The 22,699-nt window shown below is 42.2% G+C and overlaps 2 protein-coding genes across 8 annotated transcripts in view; one reads left to right on the top strand and one right to left on the bottom strand.

The window, feature by feature from the left end:
- The window catches only part of Snx10 (sorting nexin 10), a 67,841-nt gene that overhangs the window by 28,611 nt on the left and 16,531 nt on the right, over positions 1-22,699 (bottom strand). For 2 of the 4 annotated variants that reach the window (XM_077796761.1, XM_077796762.1), the window contains exon 2: positions 5,322-5,517. The exons of the other annotated variants lie outside the window; for them this stretch is intronic. The gene's annotated coding sequence lies outside the window, so the exon portion shown is untranslated. The remainder of the gene's footprint in view (positions 1-5,321; positions 5,518-22,699) is intronic. 4 annotated transcript variants of the gene reach the window in all.
- Positions 2,195-4,250, top strand: LOC113190712 (uncharacterized). Of its 4 annotated transcripts, none has more exons than XM_077796758.1 (3): positions 2,195-2,555; positions 2,742-3,962; positions 4,098-4,250. In XM_077796758.1, exons 1-3 carry the CDS (start codon positions 2,374-2,376, stop codon positions 4,168-4,170), a joined length of 1,476 nt encoding a protein of 491 aa, XP_077652884.1. In that variant the 5' UTR covers positions 2,195-2,373; the 3' UTR covers positions 4,171-4,250. The 4 variants fall into 4 exon arrangements, with proteins under 4 accessions (XP_077652884.1, XP_077652883.1, XP_077652886.1 ...); XM_077796757.1 differs by having other exon boundaries at positions 2,661-3,962; XM_077796760.1 differs by having other exon boundaries at positions 2,195-3,962.

The following is a 22,699-nucleotide window of genomic DNA, read 5'->3' as shown; positions in this document are numbered from 1 at the left end:
CATGACAATTCTGCCTCCACAGAAAGCTATTACTATAGTTTGGATCGTAAATGTCCCCCAAAGATCCACGTGTTGAAGGTTTGGTCTCCAGCCTGTGGTGGAATCAGGAGATGGTGGACCCTATAGAAGGTGAGGCCTAATGCAAGGAAGTTGGGTCGCTGGGAAGATGCCCTTGGAGGGGATACGGGGATCACGGCCCCTCCTCTTTTTCTTTCCCTTCCTAGCCACCATAAAATGAGTGTTTTCCTCTCTGACACATTTCCCCCACGATGTGCTCCTTACCACAGGCCCAAAAGCCATATTACAAACTGACCATTACTAAAACCTCTGGGAAAGTGAGCAAAACAACAAAAAAAAAAAAAAAAAAAAAAAAACCTTTCTTTCATGTTACTTATCTATCTCAGGTATTTTGTCACAATGACAGCTGACTAACAGCTATTTTACAAGAAAATTACAGATGGAGTCGTGGTATTCAGGAGAGAGATGGGGTGAGACAGGAACCTCAGGGAGCACTGGGGAGAGGACCTGAGTGAGGAATTGGCTGAACAGTATGGTCCACTTTCAGAAGGACCTAAGAAAATGGGGTGAGAAAGGTGGCTACTTCCAGGGGCTTCCAAAAGCTGTGTTAATCTGGAGTCCTCAGAAGCTTATCACCTGCCCTTCAAAAAGAAAACCTCTTCACCCCTGTCCCCAGTTCCTGTTCAGAGGTTCCTCCAGAGTACGTTGGTATGTGCTCTGTCCATACCTGGGCCTTGCTAGTTCACTGCCCAGCAGGGGAAAGTCTGGCCATGCTGGGAAGTTGGTATCATGCCTATCTTCCTCCGTTGGGAGATGGCCCAAGGCACTAAGGGCCCCACAGAGGCCCCTGGGACACACAGAGGAATCAGGTCCTAGTACTATGTTTAGTAAACAACTCCCCACCCTGACATAAACAGAAAATCAATATGAAAATTTTTGAGGAAATAGTGAAAGATATAAGCACATAAAAATTTAAATCGGTGCATGTTTCAAAACAGAAACAAATAATCATGTAGTATATGACAAAGATTAATATTTTTTTAATTATTAATCTTTGTCAGATACAAATCCATACCTAAATATTTTTGTAAAAAGTAGGTAAAGGCCAGGTGCAGTGAGTGGCACATGCCTGTAATCCCAGCAGTTTGGAAGGATGAGGCAAAAGGATTGTGAGTTCAAAGCCAGCCTCAGCAACAGTGAGGTGCTAAGCAACTCAGTGAAACCCTATCTCTAAATAAAATACAAAATAGGGCTGGGATATGGCTCACTGGTTGAGTGCCCCTGAGTTCAATCCCTAGTACCCTCTCCACCCCCACAAAAAAAAGAAGTGAGCAAAGGTTATCAACCCACAAAAAAGAAGAAACAACAAAAGATGGCTAAATACAAGTTATAGGAGGCCGTTGATTTGGACTGAGCTCCTGCACTGAGCCCAACAAACCAATCAAACCAGAATTGAGTCACTCCTGCTAAGTGCCACAGGGTCCAAATGAACTCTGAAAAAGGATAGTGTTCAAAAACAGGAGATGCACAGCCATCAATCAGAAGGGGCTGTCTACCTGAGCCAGCAGGATGCAGCAGTCCACTCAGTTTTAACCCTATTGGGAAAGTAACTTTGAAACAATCAATCCACTTTGTTCCTTGTTTTCTGTTTCCTTCAGCTCTCTGCTGCTTGTAAAGCCAGCCTCCTCTACACGGCTCATCAGAGGGCTTTATCTAAATCTTTACATGAGATGCTCCCCATTCATGATTGTTAAACTAAATCTGTTATAATTTTGTCTTTTAACAAGGTGAAACTCAAAAAGAAAGCACAAAAACTCACTTAAGGAATAGCCATTTCTACAAAGATGATACACAAATGGCCAATAAGCATATGCCAATATACTTAATATCACCAGACATGAGGGGAATGTAAATCAGAACTAAATGAGCTGGGCATAGTGGTGCACACCTGTAATCCCTTTGACTGGGGAGGCTGAGGCAGGAGGAACATGGAGGTCAGCCTCAGCAATTTAGCGAGGCCCTAAGCAACTTTGCAAGACCCTCTCTCAAAATAAAATATTAAGAGGGCTAGTGATGTAGCTCAGTGGTTAAGAACCCTTGAGTTCAATCTCGGGTACCAAAAAAAAAAAGAGAGAGAGAGAGAAGACTAAATGAGGCTTCCGCAGTCTCGCGCTTTCCTCGCTAGACCGCGCGGCTCAGCTCCTTCCTCCTCAGGTCGCGTGTCTTGGGTACGGATTCCCGTCGCAGCCAGAGACCCCCACGAGATCGGGTGGCCGAAGTTCCTTCGTGAGGACGGCAGGTGACCCCGGAGCCCAAACGGAGAGTGTGCGGCCAGGGATCGCCAGGGGCACAGGAATGGCGGGACCTGGCGTGCGGAATTCAGTGATCTTTGAGGATGTGGCTGTGAACTTCACCCAGGAGGAGTGGGCTTTGCTGGATCCTTCCCAGAAGAATCTCTACAGAGATGTGATGCAGGAAGTTCTTAGAAACCTGGCTTCTATAGGAGACAAATGGGAGGACCACAATGTTGAAGATCAGAACACATATCCTGGGATAAATCTAAGGCCCATCATATCTCACTCTGCAAACAAACCATATGAGAATGAAGAGTATGGAGGGAAGCTGCATGAACGTAAATGGATCAGAAAATCTTTCATTTCTCTCACAAAAGCTCAAAGACATACTGGAGAGATGGCTCATACATGGAAACGATGTAGTAAAACCTTCATTAACCTTAAAGTACACAAACAAACTCATACAGGAAAGAAGCCCTATCAATGTAAACAATGTGGAAAAACGTTTACTACTTACTCTTGCCTTCATATACATGAACGAACTCATACTGGAAAGAAGCCCTATGAATGTAAACAATGTGGGAAAGCCTTTTGTAGTTCCTCTTACCTTCAAATACATAAACGAACTCATACTGGAGAGAGGCCCTATGAATGTAAAATATGCGGAAAAGCCTTTGCTTCATCCAGTCACCTTCACTCACATGAACGAAGTCATACAGGAAAGAAGCCCTATGAGTGTAAACAATGTGGGAATGCCTACTCTAGGTCCTCTTACCTTCATATACATGAACGAATTCATACTGGAGAGAAGCCCTATGCATGTAAACAATGTGGAAAAGCCTTCACTACGTGGTCTAACCTTCAAATACATAATCGAATTCACACTGGAGAGAAGCCCTATGAATGTAAGCAGTGTGGCAAAGCATTCGCTCAGTCCATTCAACTTCACTCACATAAACATACTCATACTGGAAAGAAGCCCTATGAGTGTAAACAATGTGGAAAAGCCTTTTTTAGTTCCTCTTACCTTCAAATACATAAACGAACTCATACTGGAGAGAAGCCCTATAAATGTAAGCAGTGTGGAAAAGCCTTCATTGCTTCCCTTTACCTTCAGGTACATGAACGAACTCATACTGGAGAGAAGCCCTATGAGTGTGAACAATGTGGAAAAGCCTTTGCTTCCTCCAGTGACCTTCACTCACATGAACGAACTCATACAGGAAAAAAACCCTATGAGTGTAAACAATGTGGGAAAGCCTTCACTAGGTCCTCTTACCTTCAAATACATAAACGAACTCATACTGGAGAGAAGCCTTATGAATGTAAACAATGTGGAAAAGCCTTTACTACAACATCTAACCTTCAAATGCATAATCGAATTCACACTGGAGAGAAGCCCTATGAATGTAAGCAGTGTGGCAAAGCCTTCACTCAGTCCATTCAACTTCACATACATGAACATACTCATACTGGAAAGAAGCCTTATAAATGTAAACAATGTGGAAAAGCCTTTTGTAGTTCCTCTTACCTTAATAGACATAAACGAATTCATACTGGAGAGAAGCCCTATGAATGTAAGCAGTGTGGGAAAGCCTTCACTAGGTCCTCTTCCCTTCAAACACATAAACGAACTCATGCTAGAGAGAAGCCCAATGAACATAAGCAATGTGGTTGACCTTCACTTAGTCCAGTCTCCTTTACTTACATGAATAAACTCATACTGGGAATAAGCCCTTTTACTACTTCATCTTACTTTCAAAAACATAAATGAACTTATACTAGAGACAAGCCCTATGATTGTAAGTCGTGTGGGAAAGCCTTTGCTAATTCATCTAGCCTTCAAGTACATGATTGAACTCTTAATGGACATAAGTTTTGTTGTGCTTTGGATTTAAGGTTTTCACTAAAAGGTTAAATGTGAAACAGTGCAAGAAGTTTCAGAGGAGAAATGATTTTCTCATGAGAATCTTAAACCAAACAGTCCATTAATCCCCTGACAGGGATTCACTGAGTGGTAGGGAGTGGCTGGAGGAGGTGGGAATTGGCAAGGCTTTGGAGTATATATTTGTATCTGGCCAGTGAAGACTTCTCAGTCTGCCTCCTGATCATCATGTGAGCTGCTTTCCTTTGTCACACTCTTCCATCATGATGTTCTTCTGCCTTACCTCAAGCCTTTGAGGAATGGAGACTGCTGTCTGAATTGACCCCTTAAATAAACTTTTCCTGCCCTACTATTGTACTGGTTGATTCTTTTAATCATAGAGTGAAAAAGATGACTAAAACAAATTTGTACCAAGAGTGAGGTCGTTGTTGTTAGTAACCTGATGATATATTTCATAAGCATTTGTAGCATTTTGGAATAGGATGGAGGAATTTTGAGATCTTTAGCATTTCAAGCTGGAAATTGTATAGGTTGTTGTAAGGGGAGCTTAATGGCCGGTAATGGTGGGAGCTCAATAAGACTGTGGACAGTGAAGATAGGGCTCAAGTGTGTTTAGAGGAAAAGGATGACACTACTGGTGATTGGACTAGAGGTCATTCCTGTTATGCTCTGGCTAAGAAGTTGTCTGCATTTTACCCTTGTCATGAGTCTTTCTGTGAGGCTCGTTTTAAAAGTGATGGACTTCTTAATCTGGCAGAAGAAATTTCTATGTAGCATAGCTTTCTGGTTGTGGCATGGATATTGCTGGCAGCTTTTAGCCAAATTTATTGTAGTAAGGAGCAGAAAGCAGAACAGAAAGATTTGGAAAATGTGGACTTGAACAAAACAGGGACTAAGAAAGTTGCAGTTGTTAAAGACATTACTGCCACGAAAGAAATGCTAAAGAGTGCCCATAGACAACAAGAAAGATGGCCTGAGGGCGTCTCAGGAGCTGGCAAGACCACACCCTTCTCATGAAGCTCTAGGGAATAATAGTGAAAATTCTCTTGAGAATTTTGGGCACCCTTCTTGCACAAAGGACCATAGGAAGTTTCTTCCCCATGCTCAGCCACCCAGACACTCACAGGCTGCTGCATCCAGGGTCTCTGGAGGTTTGGCTACTGCTCAAGATGGTAACAGACTTTGGCATCAACCATGTAGTGCTCTCTTGGCACGAATGCAGGATGCTTCAGTTAGGGATTCAAGGAGGCTTCATGAAGATTTCAAATATCTGGTAGGCCAGGCAAAGTGCATCAGGGTCAGAGTCCCTGTGGGCCTCCCCTGAGAATTCAAAATGTGGAGATGTGAGGAGGAAGCTGAAGGTGAAGTGAAGAACCCAGAGATTAAAAAATGCCAGTAACATGGGACATAGTCATAGGAAAGCAGCAGGCATTGAGCAGAGACAAGCCAACACAAAGTCCACTTGGGCTGCATTCACCAAGGCCATAGGGCTAGAGCTACACAAGCTTTTGAAGAGAACATCACAATGCCTTGTGCCTCAAATGCCAGATGTGGAGCTACAGGACCTGTTTGCCCAGCTGGATTTTGCTGTCAGTTTGATCCTATCCCTTCATTCTATGCTCCAATTTCTGTATATTAAAATGTTTATTGTGTACTGAAATTTTCTAAAAGTAAAGCTCAGGGGTTTTTTGTTGTTTTTGTTTTCAGTTGTTACTGTCTTCAATTGAATATTTCACAGTTATCTGTCCATTCTGGTGTGTGTTTGCGTTTTTTGAGATAGGGTGTGGCTAAGTTTCCCAGTTGCATTAGCATATTGCTAAGTGTCTAAGGCTGGCTTTCAACCTGTGATTCTCAGGCCTTAGCCTCCCAAGGTGCTGGAATTACAGGTGTGTGCCACCACACCTGGCTTCTGATTCTGTTTTAATCAGATGTTTTAAACCTGTTTCAACATCTTTGGCCGGCTTCCCCAGGATCAAAGTTTTAAATTAAATTTCTTCAAACTGAAGGTAAATTTTGGACATTTCAAAGAACCCCAGAACTTTTCAGATGTTTATATTACAAAAAGGAGATATTAAGCTCCTCAGGCTAATTTGCTAAGTTGCAATGTATGGCAACATTGTCAAATGACACAGTAATTCTAAATTCTTTCAAAGTTATATTGGTATGAATGTCAATGTGATTATGTTAAGAGAGTAAATGGAATTTATAGCTGTCCTGATATGATGCCGTCGATCACGACTTGGGTCATCTTAAATTCCTATCTGAAATAACTGAATTTTTCAATTAGTAAAATTTCATATGATTTTAACCATTTATTTTCTAAGTCACTGTTATCTATCAATAAACAATGACTATTTTGATTTTTCTCTGAAGATATGCAGTTGGATTAATGGAAATAAATGACTGACAAGTACCCTTCAATACAGTTTTCTGATTATTTTAAGACCTTGGAGGGATTAGACCTTCCATCTGGGACCCTAGTTAGTGCTTATGAGGAAATTGCTGGAGGTGGTTTTCATTCTAATTGTTAAATAAATTTTTAAAATTTAAAAAAAAAAAAGACTAAATGAAAGTTCACCTCACATCCATTAGGATAGCTACTATTTTTAAAAAGAGAGAAAGAAAGAAATTAATGAGTGTTGATGAGGATATGGAGATATCAGAACCCCTGTGCTGGTAGGAATGTGAAATGGTACAGCTACTGTGGAAAATAGTACTGCAGTTACTAAAAATATTGAAAGTAGAATTACAACACATTCTGGCTATCCCACTCCTAAATCCATACCTAACAAAACTGAAAGCAAGATCTCAAAGAGATGTGTACACTCATGTTTATAGCAGAATAATGGCCAAAAGGTGGAAGTAACCCAAGCGTCCATGTGGCATTTACACACAATGGAAAATTCAGCCCTAAAAAGAAATTCTGACATGTGCTATGACACAGATATACCTTACAGATATTATGCTACATGAAAGAATCCAATCACCAAAAGACTTATCCTTTATGATTCCACTTAGGAGGATTTTAGCATAGTCAAATTCATATAAACAGAGAGCAAATAGGGATTGGAGATGAGGGAGAAATGGAAATTCCTGTTTACTGGCTCAGTTTTATTTTATCCAGAGAAAGATCTAGAGATCTGCTGCACAGCAATGTGAATGCTTGACACTGCTGAACCCTATACTTAAAAACGTGTAAAATGATAGGAAGGGTAGCAGAATAAAATAGACACTAGTATGGCAGTATGTATAAACGTAGCTGTAAAATCAATGTGATACTGCAATCTGTACACATGGAAAAATAAAAATTCATACCCCATTTGAATCAAATGTATGATATGTCAAGATCATTGTAATGTTTTGAGCAAATAATAAAAAAAAATTTTAATAAAAATTTTAAAAAATTTTTTAATTTTAAAAAATATGTAAAATGGTAAATTTTTAAAAAATTAAAGTTTTTGACAAAAGGGTTAATAATCTGTTTAAACATTTGACCTTCCTATTAATAGAAGTTCAGATAAACACAAGATACCATAATTTTGTCTTTAAAATTAGAGATTTCTTTAATCATAATATCCACTGTTGGCAAGGACTGTGAGAAATGGGAACTAAATGCTCTTGATAGGAATGTGAGCTGTTTCAACACTTCTGAAAGATAATTCAGCCATATATTTCAAAAGCATTTCAAAATTATTTTTATTCTTTAACTCAATATTTTGACCTCTGAGAACTAAAAAAAAAAAAAGAAATCAGGGCAACATGTACAAAATACATAAAAGAATGTTCAAAATGTGGTTTTATTTTGTTTTGTTTATACTGGAGATTGAACCCAGGGGTGCTTAACCACTGAGCCACATCACCAACCCTTTTTTTATATTTTATTTTGAGAAAGGGTCTCGCTGAGTTGCTCAGAGCCTTGCTAAGTTGCTAAGGCTGACTTTGAACTCATGATCACCTCCTGAGCCAATGAGATTACAAGTGTGCCCCATCATGCCCAGCTACACAATGTAGTGTATTTTTTTAAATGAAAGCAAATGGAGGGCTGGGGCTGAAGCTCAGTGGTAGAGCGCCAGCCTCGAATGTGTGAGGCACTGGGTTTGATCCTCAACACCACATAAAAATAAACAAATAAAGATACTGTGTCCACCTACAACTAAAAAAAAAAAAATTAATTAATTAAAAAAATAAAGAAAGTAAATGGAAATGAAAATGTCCATAAATAAATTTTAAAAAATGAATTATGGTACAGCTATATAACAGACTACCTTATAGCTATTGTAAGTTATGTTATAGAAGAATAGTAAATTATTAATATAATTCAAGAGTATTATTAAGTGACTTTTTCAAATCTGTATTCATTTATTTACTTATTTAAGAATGGGAGCTTATACATGACAAAGTTAATAGTGATCATTTCTGAATGGTGGAATTAAGACTTTTTTTATTTTCTACATTTTTCAAAAGATAATGAATTTGTTACTTCTAAAGTCAGGAAAACATTTTTAAAAAGAAAGTGAAACCTACTGTGCTCGATTACTTTTATAACCTCCAGGCACCCCTCACCCCACAGCCCCCAAAAGAAAAGAAGAGTAGCTTGGTTAATTTCATTCTTTCTGTACTTCACCTCCTACTACAATGTTCAGCTATTTTTCTATTTAAATTTCGAAAATTCACAGATTTCCCACATTTGTGTCATAAGGATTTTCCATGGGTGAGGTTACTTTAAATTCAAAGTTCATTTCAGGCCAGTTTTTCTCATCTCAGCTCTGGACACCACCTATGCCCTTTGCACTGCATTGTGCAGGTCTGCAATAAGGTTGGGTCCTCCCAGATCTCCTCTGGGGAAGCTCCAAGGCCAGGATCCAGTTCCAGGCACAGCTATACAGGAGCCCTCCTTGTGTGACCCTCCCTAGACACTGATGATGGCATCAAGGGTGAGTGAGTGCTGGACTCCAGGGAAGCCAGTCCACAGATGAGCTTTTGAGGTTTTGCACCCCTGTCTCAAAATAAAAAAAAATAATAAAAATGATTGGCCAGGCATGGTGGTGCACACCTGTAATCTCAGCGCCTCGGGAGGCTGAGGCAGGAGGATCATGAGTTCAAAGCCAGCCTTAGCAACTTAGTGAGGCCCTAAGCAACTCAGTGAGACTCTGTCTCTAAATAAAATACAAAAAGGGCTGAGGATGTGGTTCAGTGGTGCCCCCTGGGTTCAATCCCCAGGGGGCTTACTTACTTACTTTAGGCGAACTTACTTACACACACAAAAAAAGTGCTTGACCCTATTAATCATAAGAGATATGCAAATAAAAACCCAATAAGATGCCACTTCATTCCCACTAGGCTAGTTAGAAGCAAAAAGTCACCTAATTATGCTGGGGATGTGGCTCAAGCGGTAGCGTGCTCGCCTGGCATGCGTGTGGCCCGGGTTCAATCCTCAGCACCACATACAAACAAAGATGTTGTGTCCGCCGAAAACTAAAAAGATAAATAAATAAATATTTTTAAAAATTCTTCCTCTCTCTCTCTCTCTCTTAAAAAAAAAAAAGTCAGCTAATAACAAATTTTAGCAAGGACATAGAGAAATTGAAACCCTCAGTGGAAATAAAAAATGGTATAGCCTCTTTGGAAATGAGTCCGGCCATTTCTCAACCCTGGTACACCCAGGGTTACCACTTGACTTCAGTGATTCTACACATAGGTATATATCCAAGAGAAATAAAAACAAGCTCCCACAAAAAAAAAAAAAAAAAAAACTTATTTTTGTGAATGTTCATGCCAGCATAATTCATTACAGTCAAAAAGTAGGAACAACCCAAACTACATCAACTGACAAATAAACAAAATGCAGTCTATGCATACAATGGATTACTGAGTAATAAAAAGAATGTCATTCTGATACATGCTACCACTTGGATGGATCTTGAAAACATTACACTAAGTGACAGAAGCCAGTCTCAGAAATCCATATGTCAGTCTCCATTCACATGAAGTCCAGAATAGAGGTATATAGAAAAAGAATGTGGAACACAGGTTACCTAGGGCTGGGGAGGAGACAGGAACCTAGGGGGACAGGGAAGTGATACCTAAGAAGTACAGAGTTGTTTCTTTTTGAGATACTGAAAATATTCTAAAATGGACTGGTGATAGTTGCACATATCTCTGAATATACCCAAAACCACGGAACTGTACCCTGAATGACTGAGTGGATTGTATTGGTATGTGGATGACAGCTCAATTAAGCTGTTTTTTCAAAAAGTGCTACCTGAAACCCTGAGCCTGTCCCTTTTATGTCTGGGCCTAGTGTACAGAACATCCCCTTCCTTGGAGTCACAGTGTCTGGCCAAGCTGAAGTTTCTCCAGAGATGACCCAACCCTCGGGTTCTCCCATCACCACCTGAATCCTTCTTCTTCCAACCCTTCCCTCTGCTGTGCCTGGGGAATTCTCATCTGAGAGCCGGGGGCTGGCAAGTGCCCACATTCACTCGCCTCTCGGCAGCTTTGTCTCGGCTGGGCCCTGTCTTCTCCACCCTTTCCTTCTCTTGTGCCTGTGTTTTGTCCTGACAAACCCATAGCTAGCAAAAGTGGCCCCAAAAGTGGCTACAGGGGAGTTCCCTCAAGGGAGCGCCCAAACCCCCCTGAGATAAGGTCTGATGGGATTACAGAGAGCAGTGCCTCTCGCCAAAGTAATCAGGGTAAAGCATTTTTTAGGTGAAGTTACTTACAGAAAGGCTGAAGTGTCACTGCAATGGTCAGAGGGCTGTTCTACAGTGAGAGAAGATGTCCTCAGCAACAGAGTCAGGGTGTAGAGTTTATAGGAGGATGTAAGGAATTTAGCCCAGAGCCAGTTTTAGTGCCTTGGGTAACAACCTCAATTTCTTTATCAGTGCGAGATCCTGGGCTCCAGACACCTGAAGCTGGCCAGGTCACACAGCAGTTCAAGGCATTGTGGTTTTCAGTCAGGACACAGAAAGATAGGGGAACCAAGGGACCCCACAATTTACACCCGGATGGCTCTTATAGTCTCACGTGCCCACCTCTCCTGGAATGTCCCTGAGCTGTAGGAAAGAGTGGAATGGCACATAAAGACCTTTTTTCTAATTATATGAAACACTGTAAACAGAACCCACACCAAAAGGAAATACAGATGCATGTTACCACAACCTAAAATCACTTTTTTTTTTCTTTTTGATACCAGGGATTCAAGCCAAGGGTCTTAACCACTGAGCTATATCCCCAGCCCTTTTTTATATTTCATTTAGAGACAGGGTCTCACTGAGTTGCTTAGGGTCTCACTAAATAGCTGAGGCTAGCTTTGAACGCACAATCCTCCTGCCTCAGTCTGCCGCAGTCTGGCTGGGCACAAATCACAAGCCACTGAAGCAGGAACAAACTTTATTTCTGAACTCCACCAGCACACTCCACACACGCTCCCCGGCAACTCTCCCAAACGCCATTCGGCTCCTCCAGGAACCAACAACCGGAAATTCCTTTTCCAGAAATCCCTCTTCCGGAAATCCCTCCTCCCGCACTTCCCCAACCAATGGGAACTCTCCGGGAATCCCCATGAGAACTCCAAAGTAGCAGGCCGAGGTGGACAGTAAAGGTCTAATATACAACCGAATCAATCCAGCATCATCTTAATGGCTTGCCTCTCAACCAATACTATTGGCAAAATGCCAGGGGCCATTCCGACTCGGCTGTGGCTCTTAGCATCAGTCTCCCAAGCCACTGGGACTACAGGCATGTGCTACCACACCTGGCCCTAAAAATCACGGTTTTTAAATGGTTTACACAGTGACTCAAGAAAGAATCCTGAAAGCTGTCATCAACTCTTTTCTTTTCCATCCTTTCCAAATCTGATTGGTCACCAACATCTGACCATCCTCTCTCCTAATGCCACCTAACTCTGTTCCCTTCTCTGAGCCTCCTATGCTGCTGGCTATTCAAACACTATACATTGCTCTTCTGGACTCTGATTTGTTTCATTAACTAAATGGTACAACCTCTCCCACAGGCCTTGGAGATAAATATCTGCACCCTGACCGCTTGGCATTTATTTTTAATAATACAATTTCAGTTTAAAAAAAAAAAAACTACTTACAGCATTTTTCAAAAATTTCTCTAATTTTGTTTCATAGTAAAAAACAGATCCTGAAAACAAAGCTTTAACAGTTCATATTACTTTGGGAAAAGACAAAACAGAACAAGCTTGCAGAGCCAGCTAAACAAGGCCTTGGGTCATGTAGAACCTGAAGGATCCTAATCTTAACAGTCACAGGAGATGGTCACCATGGGCCTGGGAGTGCTTTCCTAATTTCTTTATTCATGAAAATCTAAGGAGAAAAATGGTCACAGTTTCCAGGGTTCCCTGCTTGATTATAGCCATTCTCCAAGGCCACATTCTCCCATGCCTTGTAGGACCCCATAATATAAAGGAAAAACCTCCAGCAATCTGAATCTTACCACAAGTGTTCCTAGACCCATGACCAAGACTTTAAGGGCCCACAGCCAAATGGGGAAAAGAAAAACAATGTGGTAAACTTCTCATAAAGCTTAAATCTCTCAATTTAAAGGACTCAACTTTATTCTGAGATTATATTTTTCCTGTTGGGGAGGGGTACTAAAATATTATTTTATAAAATAACAGGGCACATATCTGATAAAGATAGGCAGGTGTTTTATCATTTATGTAAAAATCAAAAAATTAGCTATCTTGTACAAGACCCCCAATCTTCTTTTTTAAATAGTAGCAATTCAAAAAGCCCACAAATCTGAGTGCCCCTCATCTCCATACTCCCTGAATCCTCTCCCAGAATGTGGATTCTGACAGGGTTTTCCTGGGTCCTTCGTTGTACCAACTACAGTCTGGTAGTATTGGCTGTCTGGAGTGTTAGGAAGATCCCGAGCACGTGCCTGCTCATTGAGGCAGGGCATGCTCAGCCAATTATCCATGTCTGACGTGGCATTGAGGAGGGTGGGAAGGACATGGGAGATGGAACAGAGGAAGAGTGCCATGGGCAACGCATCTGACAAAGGGCAGCCTGGCTTAAGACATGCCAGAGCCCAATATTAAAACCACTTGGTAAAATATAACTGAAAAAAAACTTAATGACTTGCTCAGCCCCTTAAATAATAAGTCATCACGAAACACAGAAAGGAAAGTACTACAAGGTCACAAGGGTACCGAGTGGTCAGCAGGGCTCACTCACTACCTCCTGGTCTGTGATTCATTTCATGCTTCAAGGAAACCCCAGGCATTCTGTCCATGCTGAAACTGTTCTTTCCAGGGTCTGCCTGACACCTGGAAAGAATGCTCAGCCCAGTCAGGCTGACCAGGAAAGGGCTCAGCAGGAAGTAGCCACACAGCTGACTAAAGGAAACACAGCCAAAGGCAGTCTTTTTCAAAAAAAGCTAATCTTGTGATCTCATCAGCAGTGCAAAGTCCAAAGATTAAGAAAATACTGCAGGAAAACAAAGGCACTGAAGAGTAGGAATAAAAACCAAGACTGGCTTCATTCTAGGAGCAGAGTTGGCAAAGAAGAGATCTCCGTGAAACACATCTGGACTGAAGCAAATTCAAGGTTAGCAAGCTGCTATCTTCATGAGTTTGGAAACGATGAAATCTTTTGAGAATCATCATCCCCATGGATAGCTCTGCTGAGGCTTAGGGCTCTGAGCTACATGCTGTTCCACCTGCCTCCCAGAACAGGAAATGGGCACTGAAGACCCCATCTGAAACAGGCCACCACATCTGGACACAGGGTAACTGACCCCAGAGTCTAGAGCTTGCATAGTCTTTGCCCTGGGAGCAAAGTCACCTGTGTGTAAGGCTTTACACAACTTTTAGGCAAACCAAGTGCCTATTATAAAGAAATGATTAAATCAAGTAGGACCCAGGCATGGAACACCCTGTAGTTCACAAGATAGGGGTAAATCTTAGAGCTGAGATGGGAAGGGGGCCACATGCATAGAGTAGAAACAGTAACTGCTGAACAACAGGTAGGGCCATTCCACTGAGAAAGTCTGTACATACACGTGACACGTGACCCACTTACCTGCCCACATATGCATAGAAAAAGATCCCAGGAGGATACATGACAAAGCCAACAGAGAGAGAGGGACTTTCATTGTTGCTACTTTATGAATCCCTGGATGGTTAAGAGCTTTTTTAAAATATATATTACTTTTTTATTTAAAATATAAATTAAAAAATACAAATAACATCTACATACATAAAAAGATACAGAGTCATCTTTACTCCTCTTTTGCTGAATCAGGAAAAACCATTTACTAGAAAAGGCAACAGGCTGGGGAAGTGAACCCTGCCTGCCTCCCTCTAGCAGCTTTTGACATTTTTCCCCGCCTTCGCTGGCACATCAGGTTGTATTTTCCCCCTCAGTTCGGATCAAAAGCAACACTTAATTTTTGAAGCAGGACTGGCATTCGAAAATCTGTAGAGCAAACCCAGATGGAGCAGAAGTGAGAGAAGCCCAGCCCAATGGAAGTCTGGTGATACCAGATACCAACAGCCACAGCTTCCAACTCCACCCGTCTTGCCTTCACCCTCTTTAGGTCTATTATTTACTTATCATTTATCTTCTCCTTGCTTCCAGATGGGCTTAAAGCAGTTCCCAAATGGGTTTAGGGCAATGAATAATAGTTGACCTGAAAAACTTAAATTACTAACACAGGAAGCAAGGTGCAGAAATGGCAAGAAGAATTCTTTTTTTTTTTTCCACCGAGATGGAACTGAAAGCAACAACGGAAGCTCCTGTCCCTGCCAATGCCCAAGCCAAAGCAATGCTTTGAAGGGCAGGAAGGCAGTGTTGAAAGGCATCCATAGCTGCAAAAAGATCCTCATGTCACCCTCCTTTCGGGGGCCCAAGACACTGTGGCTTCACAGGCAGTCCAGATGCCCACAGAGGAGTCCACAGGAGAAATAGGCTTGCCTAGGATGCCATGGACAAGCTCCCCAGGAAGGAAAAGGACAACACACTTCTGTTCACTGAGGATGTGGAGGCCACAGGCACCAGATTAAACAGGCTGTGAAGAAGCCCTGTGAATTGATGTGGCCAAGGTCAACACCCCATAGACCTGACGGAGAGAAAAGGCTTATGTAGGATTGGCTGCTGATTGTGATGCTTTGGACACTGCCAACAATATTTTGCTCATCTAAATAGTCCAGCTGGCTAATTCTATGTTGTTGTTTTATTCCACATCAAAAAGAAATAAACCAGGGGTGGTAATGCAACTCCTGTAATCCCAGTGGCTCAGGAGGCTGAGGCAGGAGGACTTCAGGTTTGAAGTCAGCCTCAGTAACTTAGCAAGGCCCTAAGCAACTTAGCCAGGCCGTGTCTCAAAATAAAAAATAAAAAAGGGTTGGGGACGTGGCTCCGTGAGTAAGGCCCCTGGGTCCAATCCCAGGTACCAAAAACAAAAATAAAAACAAAACAAAAAAAGTAAGAAGTGTCTTTTTTAACAGATGCACAGGGATCTCTGTACATTTAGCCATAAGAAAAAAACATAGAACTGCAAATTATGTGGGGGAAAAAAATCACTTGGCAAAAAGCGCACAGTACTGGTACAGAAAGTATGCATTAGCCTACTATTCATGATGCACTGCCATGGAGAATGTAGGAAATATGATGTAATTCCACCATGTCTTAAAATTCTAGTATATTCCAGATGTATTACAACTGCTTCCAAGATAGCCCTACTCTGAATGTGACCTCACAGCAATGACTCCACAAGAACCTTTCTCAGGGCTGGGGCTACATGTAGCTCAGTGGCAGAGCGCTTGCCGGCATGCGTGAAGCACTAGGTTCGTTCCTCAGTACTACATAAAAATAAACAAATAAAATAAAGGCATTCTGTCCATCTACAACTACAAAAAAAAAATTTAAAAAAATAAGAACCTTTCTCATGTATAAGATGCTAAGGACACTTGGCCTGTTTGAAGACCATCATGAAATCTCCCTTCAAGCCTCCTTTTCTCCTTTCTTTTTTTCTTTTTCTTTTTTTTTTTTTTTTTAATGGTACTGGGGATTGAACCCAGGGACACTCTAACACTGAGCCACATCCCCAACCCTTTTTATTTTTTTATTTTTTGAGACAGGGTCTCTCTAAGTTGCTTAGGGCCTTGCTGGCTTTGAACTTACAATCTCCTGACAGCCTCTGGACCCTGGTTCAACCCCCAGTTCCAAAAAAAAAAAAAGCCATGCCCAGCTTTTATTTTTTATTTTGAGACCATGTCTACTAAGTTGCTTAGGGCCTTGCTAAATTGCTGAGGCTGTAATTTGTGATCCTCCTGCTTCAGCCTCCAGAGTTGCTAGGACTACAGGCATGTGCCACCACCGCACCTGGCTTCAAGCACCTGGCTTCCATTTCTCAAGTTAATTATTCCCAGCTATTTAATAGCTTTAGCTACAGAACAAGAGAAGATATAAGTAAGTGTCTTTGTGAATTTTCAAGTAACATGAATGGAAAACACAAACAGTAATAAAAGCATCTGCCACTTACTGGTCAGCCCCATGCTGAGTATGTGCCTCCTTTAACAACTTCCCTATTTACAGAAAAGGACATTAAGACTTGGAAAAGTGGAGTAACTTGCTCAAGGTCACCTCCACAAGGTCACCAATTTGTTCAAGGGCAATGGTGGAATTCAAACCCATTTGTCATTAGTTACCTTTAGTCACCTGCCAGACAGACTCAGTTATAAGCTCACTATCACAGAAGAGACTGCCCTAATTCCCTCCAAGGAGGACAAATCCTGAGGTGCACTTCCCCTGCACCACCTTCCTCTGTAGCTCTGAGCACAGTGCTATTTTTACCCCCATTCTAGTAAATATTGAATATTGGGTCTACCTCTCCACAAAACTGCAATCTCCAAAATGTACAACTTCTCCTCATTACCCTTATTTATTTAGATCTCTGGCCTCTGTAATAGTACCTGGTACATAATAGGTGCCCTGTTCACTGGTTTAATGTATGCTCAGAAATCACCGGCAGCTTAGGGCACTACACTAAAGAAGCACAGCCCCCAGGGTCCACCCATGTGTAGGCACAATGCCAGCTGAGCAGAGGGGCAAGAGAATGCCCAGGGGATCTCGAAGTACAAAACTCACAGTGGTGACACAGGGCAGCACATTCACATTTGAAGGAGAGCAGTGTGAGGGATGGTCTCTGGGGTCATGCCACCTGAGCCAAATCCTACCAAATGCCCAAGGCCACCTGCTTAACCTCCACATACGTAATATCTTCATCTATAAATCTGATTAACAACAGAACCTACCGCTATGTAATTACTAAGGAACAAATAAATAAAAAAATACCTTAGACTAAAAGCTTGCTCTTTATTTTTTTTCCTAATTTTTGGTAGTTATAAAAGGAAAGCATGCCTTTATTTTATTTGTTTATTTTTACATGGTGCTGAGCATCGAACCCAGTGCATCACACATGCTAGGCAAGTGCTCTGCCACTGAACTACAGCCCCAGCCCAAAAGGCTTGCTCTTAATAAGCACATAATAATTACCATTGCTAATGATTATTACTATGTTAAAAAAAAAAAAAGAATTCCTGTTTGTCATTTGTTTTCCCCACTGGACCAAAAGGCTGTAAGAAATAAGGAGGAGGGCTTTCTTTCCCTTTGGTCACTTAATACAAAGCAAACCATTATAGTTAAAGGATAATGTAATTACACCAATGATTCATCATTCCCAGCAATGGCCCTGGGTTTCTCGACAATCTCGGGTAACTTTCAGGTTTGAAATCATGTGATTCTATGTCAATTTACTTCTTAAGCTAGACCAAGAACCCAAAAATCTGCTGTGAAGGAACGAAATTTCATCTTTTTACTCCAAGTAAAATATTACACAAGTAAAAAGACACAGTCTAAATATAATTTGATACAAACATCAAAATCTCAAATTTGACAGCTTCAACTCTATCTGTAAAAAAGGAAGCATCTCTTTTTACGATTGCTTTCCTAATAGAAAAATAAACTCCTTTGATCTGGTATTTTATTAGCTATCTTGCAACTAAAAATACTATCAAATATTTTGTGATTAAAAAAAAGTTACAAAGACATTGTTGACTCAATGTAACAACATTTTAATATGAACCTGGAAAAGTATGAAGATGAATTTCCTGGCTATGATAAAATGGCACTAAGATTATCTATAAGACTGCTTTTGTTTCAAGATTTGACTCCTCCTTATAAATGTTCTCGTGATCGTATCTACAGGTCCTTCTGTGCACTGAAACGTACAAATTACTTACTGTTCATCAACCCAGTTGGTACAATTTTGTTTGCTTTTCTAATCCATTCTGCTTACTTCTTTCTGTTTTGTTCTTCCTGCTCTTTAAATCTATAATTCTGTTCCTTTCATATCTTTTTTTCTTAAAATACTTGAGGCAAAATCACAGGCAGTTCACAGGCTATGTTGTTTATACTCAACTCTGAAAGTGAAAGCAACTGGAAATAAAGGAAACAAAAATAGTTGTTAAATCTCAGCATTTCACAACAAGTCTGCATCACAGGGAAAACCCCAGGGTTTTATAGCAATATGGGGTTTTTGATGGGGAGGGACACCAGGGATTAAACTCAGGAGCACTCAACCACTAAGCCACATCCCTTGGTACATTCTTGCCTTGCATTTTATTTAGAGACAGGGTCTCACTGAGTTGCTGAAGCTGGCTTTGAATTTATGATCCTCCTGTCTCAGCCTCCTGAGCCGCTGGGATTACAGGCATGTGCCACCTGTAAGCAATATGTTTTAAGCAAGTCATACAGAACCATCACATAGTATCATAATATAAAATATCGACCCAGTAGAAGCACTAAGTCCTTTCTAAGAATGGACTAGCCTCTGAAAACACAGCCCCATAAACAAGATGTTGCAGTCTAGCACAACAAAAAAGAAATGATTTTTTTAAAAAGAAAATGATATTTACTACCTGCCCTTCAAGTTCTTGAGGGCTCAGGATCTGCTTATCAGTCCAATGACCAGGCTTGGTTTCATAATTTTTATTTTTTTATTTTTTATGCCACATAGGAACAGTGAGCCTTAAGAGGAAGGGGAAGGAGAAGACAAGCAGGAGGCAGGGTTTTGTTATATGAATGTTTAGGCAAATAGCCACACTGGTTTCAAATTTATGTAATTCCTAAATGATCTACCCCTTTACAGTCTTTATAGGCACAGAATGTCTCTGACTATTCTTTTATATCGAGAGCACTCCAGATATTGTAGGTTCTCCTGTGAGGGCAAAACAAACATAAAAAGCCCAGGTAAGAAAATACTCTGCCAAAAAAAGGTGTTTCAGGCAAAGTGAGATGACAGCCTTGGGGACAAAAGACCAGTTTACTGGTTCTAACAAGATCAAGTAAATGTTATATCTGTAGCTAACAACCGGTGTTATACACTGAATAGTTTAAGACACTGAATAGTCTGTTAAGAGGGTAGATCTCATGTTCTCACTACAATAAAATAAAAAAAAAAAAAAGAAAGAAAGGATTAGTTATCTGCTGAGTGGTTTTCTAGTGTGCCCTCAGGGACAGCTGGGAGTGAGAAATGCCAGTACCCCTAAAATGCAGCAACACAGACACCACCCATGCCCCCCCTACACACACACACACATACACACACACACACACACACACACACACACATACACACACACAGCTGCTTCCTCCTTTGCCAGCTAACTTCTACATCCTAATTCCTCTGTGTGATTCATGTGGTTTTTGGTTTGTTTTTTAACATCCCACTCTGCCCTTGCCTAGGAGACACAGCATGGTATACAATCATGGGCAAAATCCTCAAGATCATGCTCTCCAAGAACCTGAAAATCCTAGTAACGCATTGTTAGAGTCTGTAAACAAGTCAAAATAACACCTGGTATTTTGCCAGAGAAATGTTAGAGTTCGTAAACAAGTCTGGATGGTGCCTGGCAAAATGCCAGAGGGAGTGGTTTGAGAAGTAACAAAAGTGAGCCATTAAGTGTGGAGATTCCTTATTGGTTGACTGATGAATCTAGTTTATGCTAATTAAGATAAGCTGTGCAAAATGTATAAATATCTCTGTTGTCCTACAATAAACGGCTCCTACTCCTGCTGTATCAACGCACACAAGTTATTCGTCACCCCCCAGCAACGCATATGCCCCAAACCAGCTCTACAAGCCAAGCAAGAGGCCAGAGACCCCAAATGGCCACCACACAGACCCAGGCTCACCCCAGGGGGCGCCCAGCCACCAGGGACCTGCCAACAGCACAGGCTGAGGTTTCTGCTCCTCTCCCTGCAGGGACAAGTAACAAAGAGTGACCAACTCAAGAGCCCCACTGGGTGTTCTCCCTCTAGGAAAACTGTGGAGTGTGGCCTAGGGACTTGCAAGAGGCTGGCCTCAAGGGGCTCAAGGATGGCCAAGGGGGTGAGGTGGTCTAACTATGCTGGGGGGGGGCAGTGCAGCCTGTGGGTGGGGAGCACCCACAATGCATTGTGGGGGTCTGGCACTCATAATGCACCAGACGGCAGCCTCTGAATCCATGCACACCTGGGGCGTGGGTCAGGGAGCCCAGAGACAGGGAAAGGGAGTGACTGCTGCTCTTGGTTAAGGTTGGCTGCTCAGGGTGGCGGGCAAACATAAGGGGAGTGGAAAGAAGATGCGAGAATCACAGTTCAGAAGTTCAACCCTCCTCCCCTCTTCTGGAAAGCTGAGCACCTCCCTACTGTACCAGCCTCCTGCTCAGTCTCCTAGGGCACTGAGTGGACACTCCAAGGCCACCTCCCAAGGCCACCATCATCTTCTGCATGCTCCTCGACGGGCTTACTTTCTGCTTTTCTCCTGAGGGCTCTGGGCTCCAACCACACCAGTGAGACCCCTCTTCCTCTCCTGGTCAGTGGACACTTCACTCTCTCTCGTTGGCAACCCCTGCCTCCTGTGGCTGAGGCAAAATATCAACAGCAAACAGAGCCCTTGGGATGGCCAGGACCCCTGCAAACACTTCTCATGTGAACTCATTTACTCCACCCGACCACCTTCGAAGGGACACTGTCAGTGTCCCCACCTGAACAATGAGGCACAGAGAGACGATGTGACTTTCTCAAGGTCCCACTGCTAATACGAGGTAAATCCAAGGTTTAAATCCATTGTCAGCAACAGAGTCTCTGCTCCCCACCCACAGGCTGCACTGCCCCTCACAGCACAGTTCAGACCACCTCATCCCCTTGGCCATCCTGAGCCCCTTGAGGCCAGTCTCTTGCAAGTCTCTAGGCCATACTCCACATTCACCTCACATGAGGACAATCCTCAGCTTCTCTCCCCACCTAGATTAGAAGGCCCATAAGAGCAAGGCTTCATTTCCATGTCATCTGTATTCGTTTTCTATTTCCGCTGTGATAAATTGCCACTAATTTGATGACTTGTAAAAACAGACATGGGGGAAGGCGGGGGCGGGTACCAGGGATTGAACCCAAGGCACTTTAACCATTGAGCCACATCGCAGGCATTTTTATGTTTTGAGACAGGGTCTCAGTAAGTTACTGAGGCTGGCTTTGAACTCAAAATCTTCCTGCCTCAGCCTTCTGAGTTGCTGGGATTACAGGCATGCACCACTGTGCCCAGTTTACAACATGCATTTTTCTTTTTTTGGTGGTGGTTGAGGGGGTGCCAGGGATTGAACTCAGGGACACTCAACCACTGAGCCACATCCCCAGCCCTATTTTGTATTTTATTTAGAGACAGGGTCTCACTGAGTTTCTTAGCTCCTCATTTTTGGTGAGGCTGACTTTGAACTCATGATCCTCCTGCCTCAGCCTCCCAAGCTGCTGGGATTACAGGCATGCACCACCCTACGTGGCTACAACATGCATTTCTTAAGGTCAGAAGTTCAACATGGGTCTCTGCAGGCTACAACCAAGGCATCGGCAAGGGTGTTTTCCTTCTGGCGACAATCTGTTTCCCTGCCTCTAGGGGTGCTCACTTTCCTTGACTCATGGCCCCTTCCTCCATCTTCAAAGCCAGCAACTGATCATCTCTGTGACCCTTCCATGTCTCCATCTGACCACAACCAGGAAGGTTCTCTTTTAAGGACTCATGGGATTAGATTGGACTCACCTGGATAACCCAGGATAATCACCCCATCTCAAGGTCCTTAACATGGTCACTCCTTGCAAAGTCCCTTTTGCCATGTAATGAAATCTATTCACAGGTTCGAGGTACTAAAATGTGGACATCTTGGAGCCATTATTCTACCACCACCAACTTTGCATATAAACCAATGGAGCCTCCCCCTGACAAATACGGGATTGATCTCCGTCACACTCCAGCTGAAGCTCCTGGATACCGGAGTCATGGTCCTTTCATGACCCCTTTATGTGCTGAGCATTAGACTTGTGGCCCCCAAATGACAAAGAGCTCTTTAAACACCCCTTTTAACACCCCCCAATAATGAGAGCACATGATGGACACACAGATTTTTGACAGTCTGGGGATAGAACATAAT

The sequence above is a fragment of the Urocitellus parryii genome, chromosome 3 (assembly GCF_045843805.1).
Source record: "Urocitellus parryii isolate mUroPar1 chromosome 3, mUroPar1.hap1, whole genome shotgun sequence".
Taxonomy (NCBI): Eukaryota; Metazoa; Chordata; class Mammalia; order Rodentia; family Sciuridae; genus Urocitellus; species Urocitellus parryii.
This window is presented reverse-complemented; position numbering and strand designations above follow the sequence as displayed.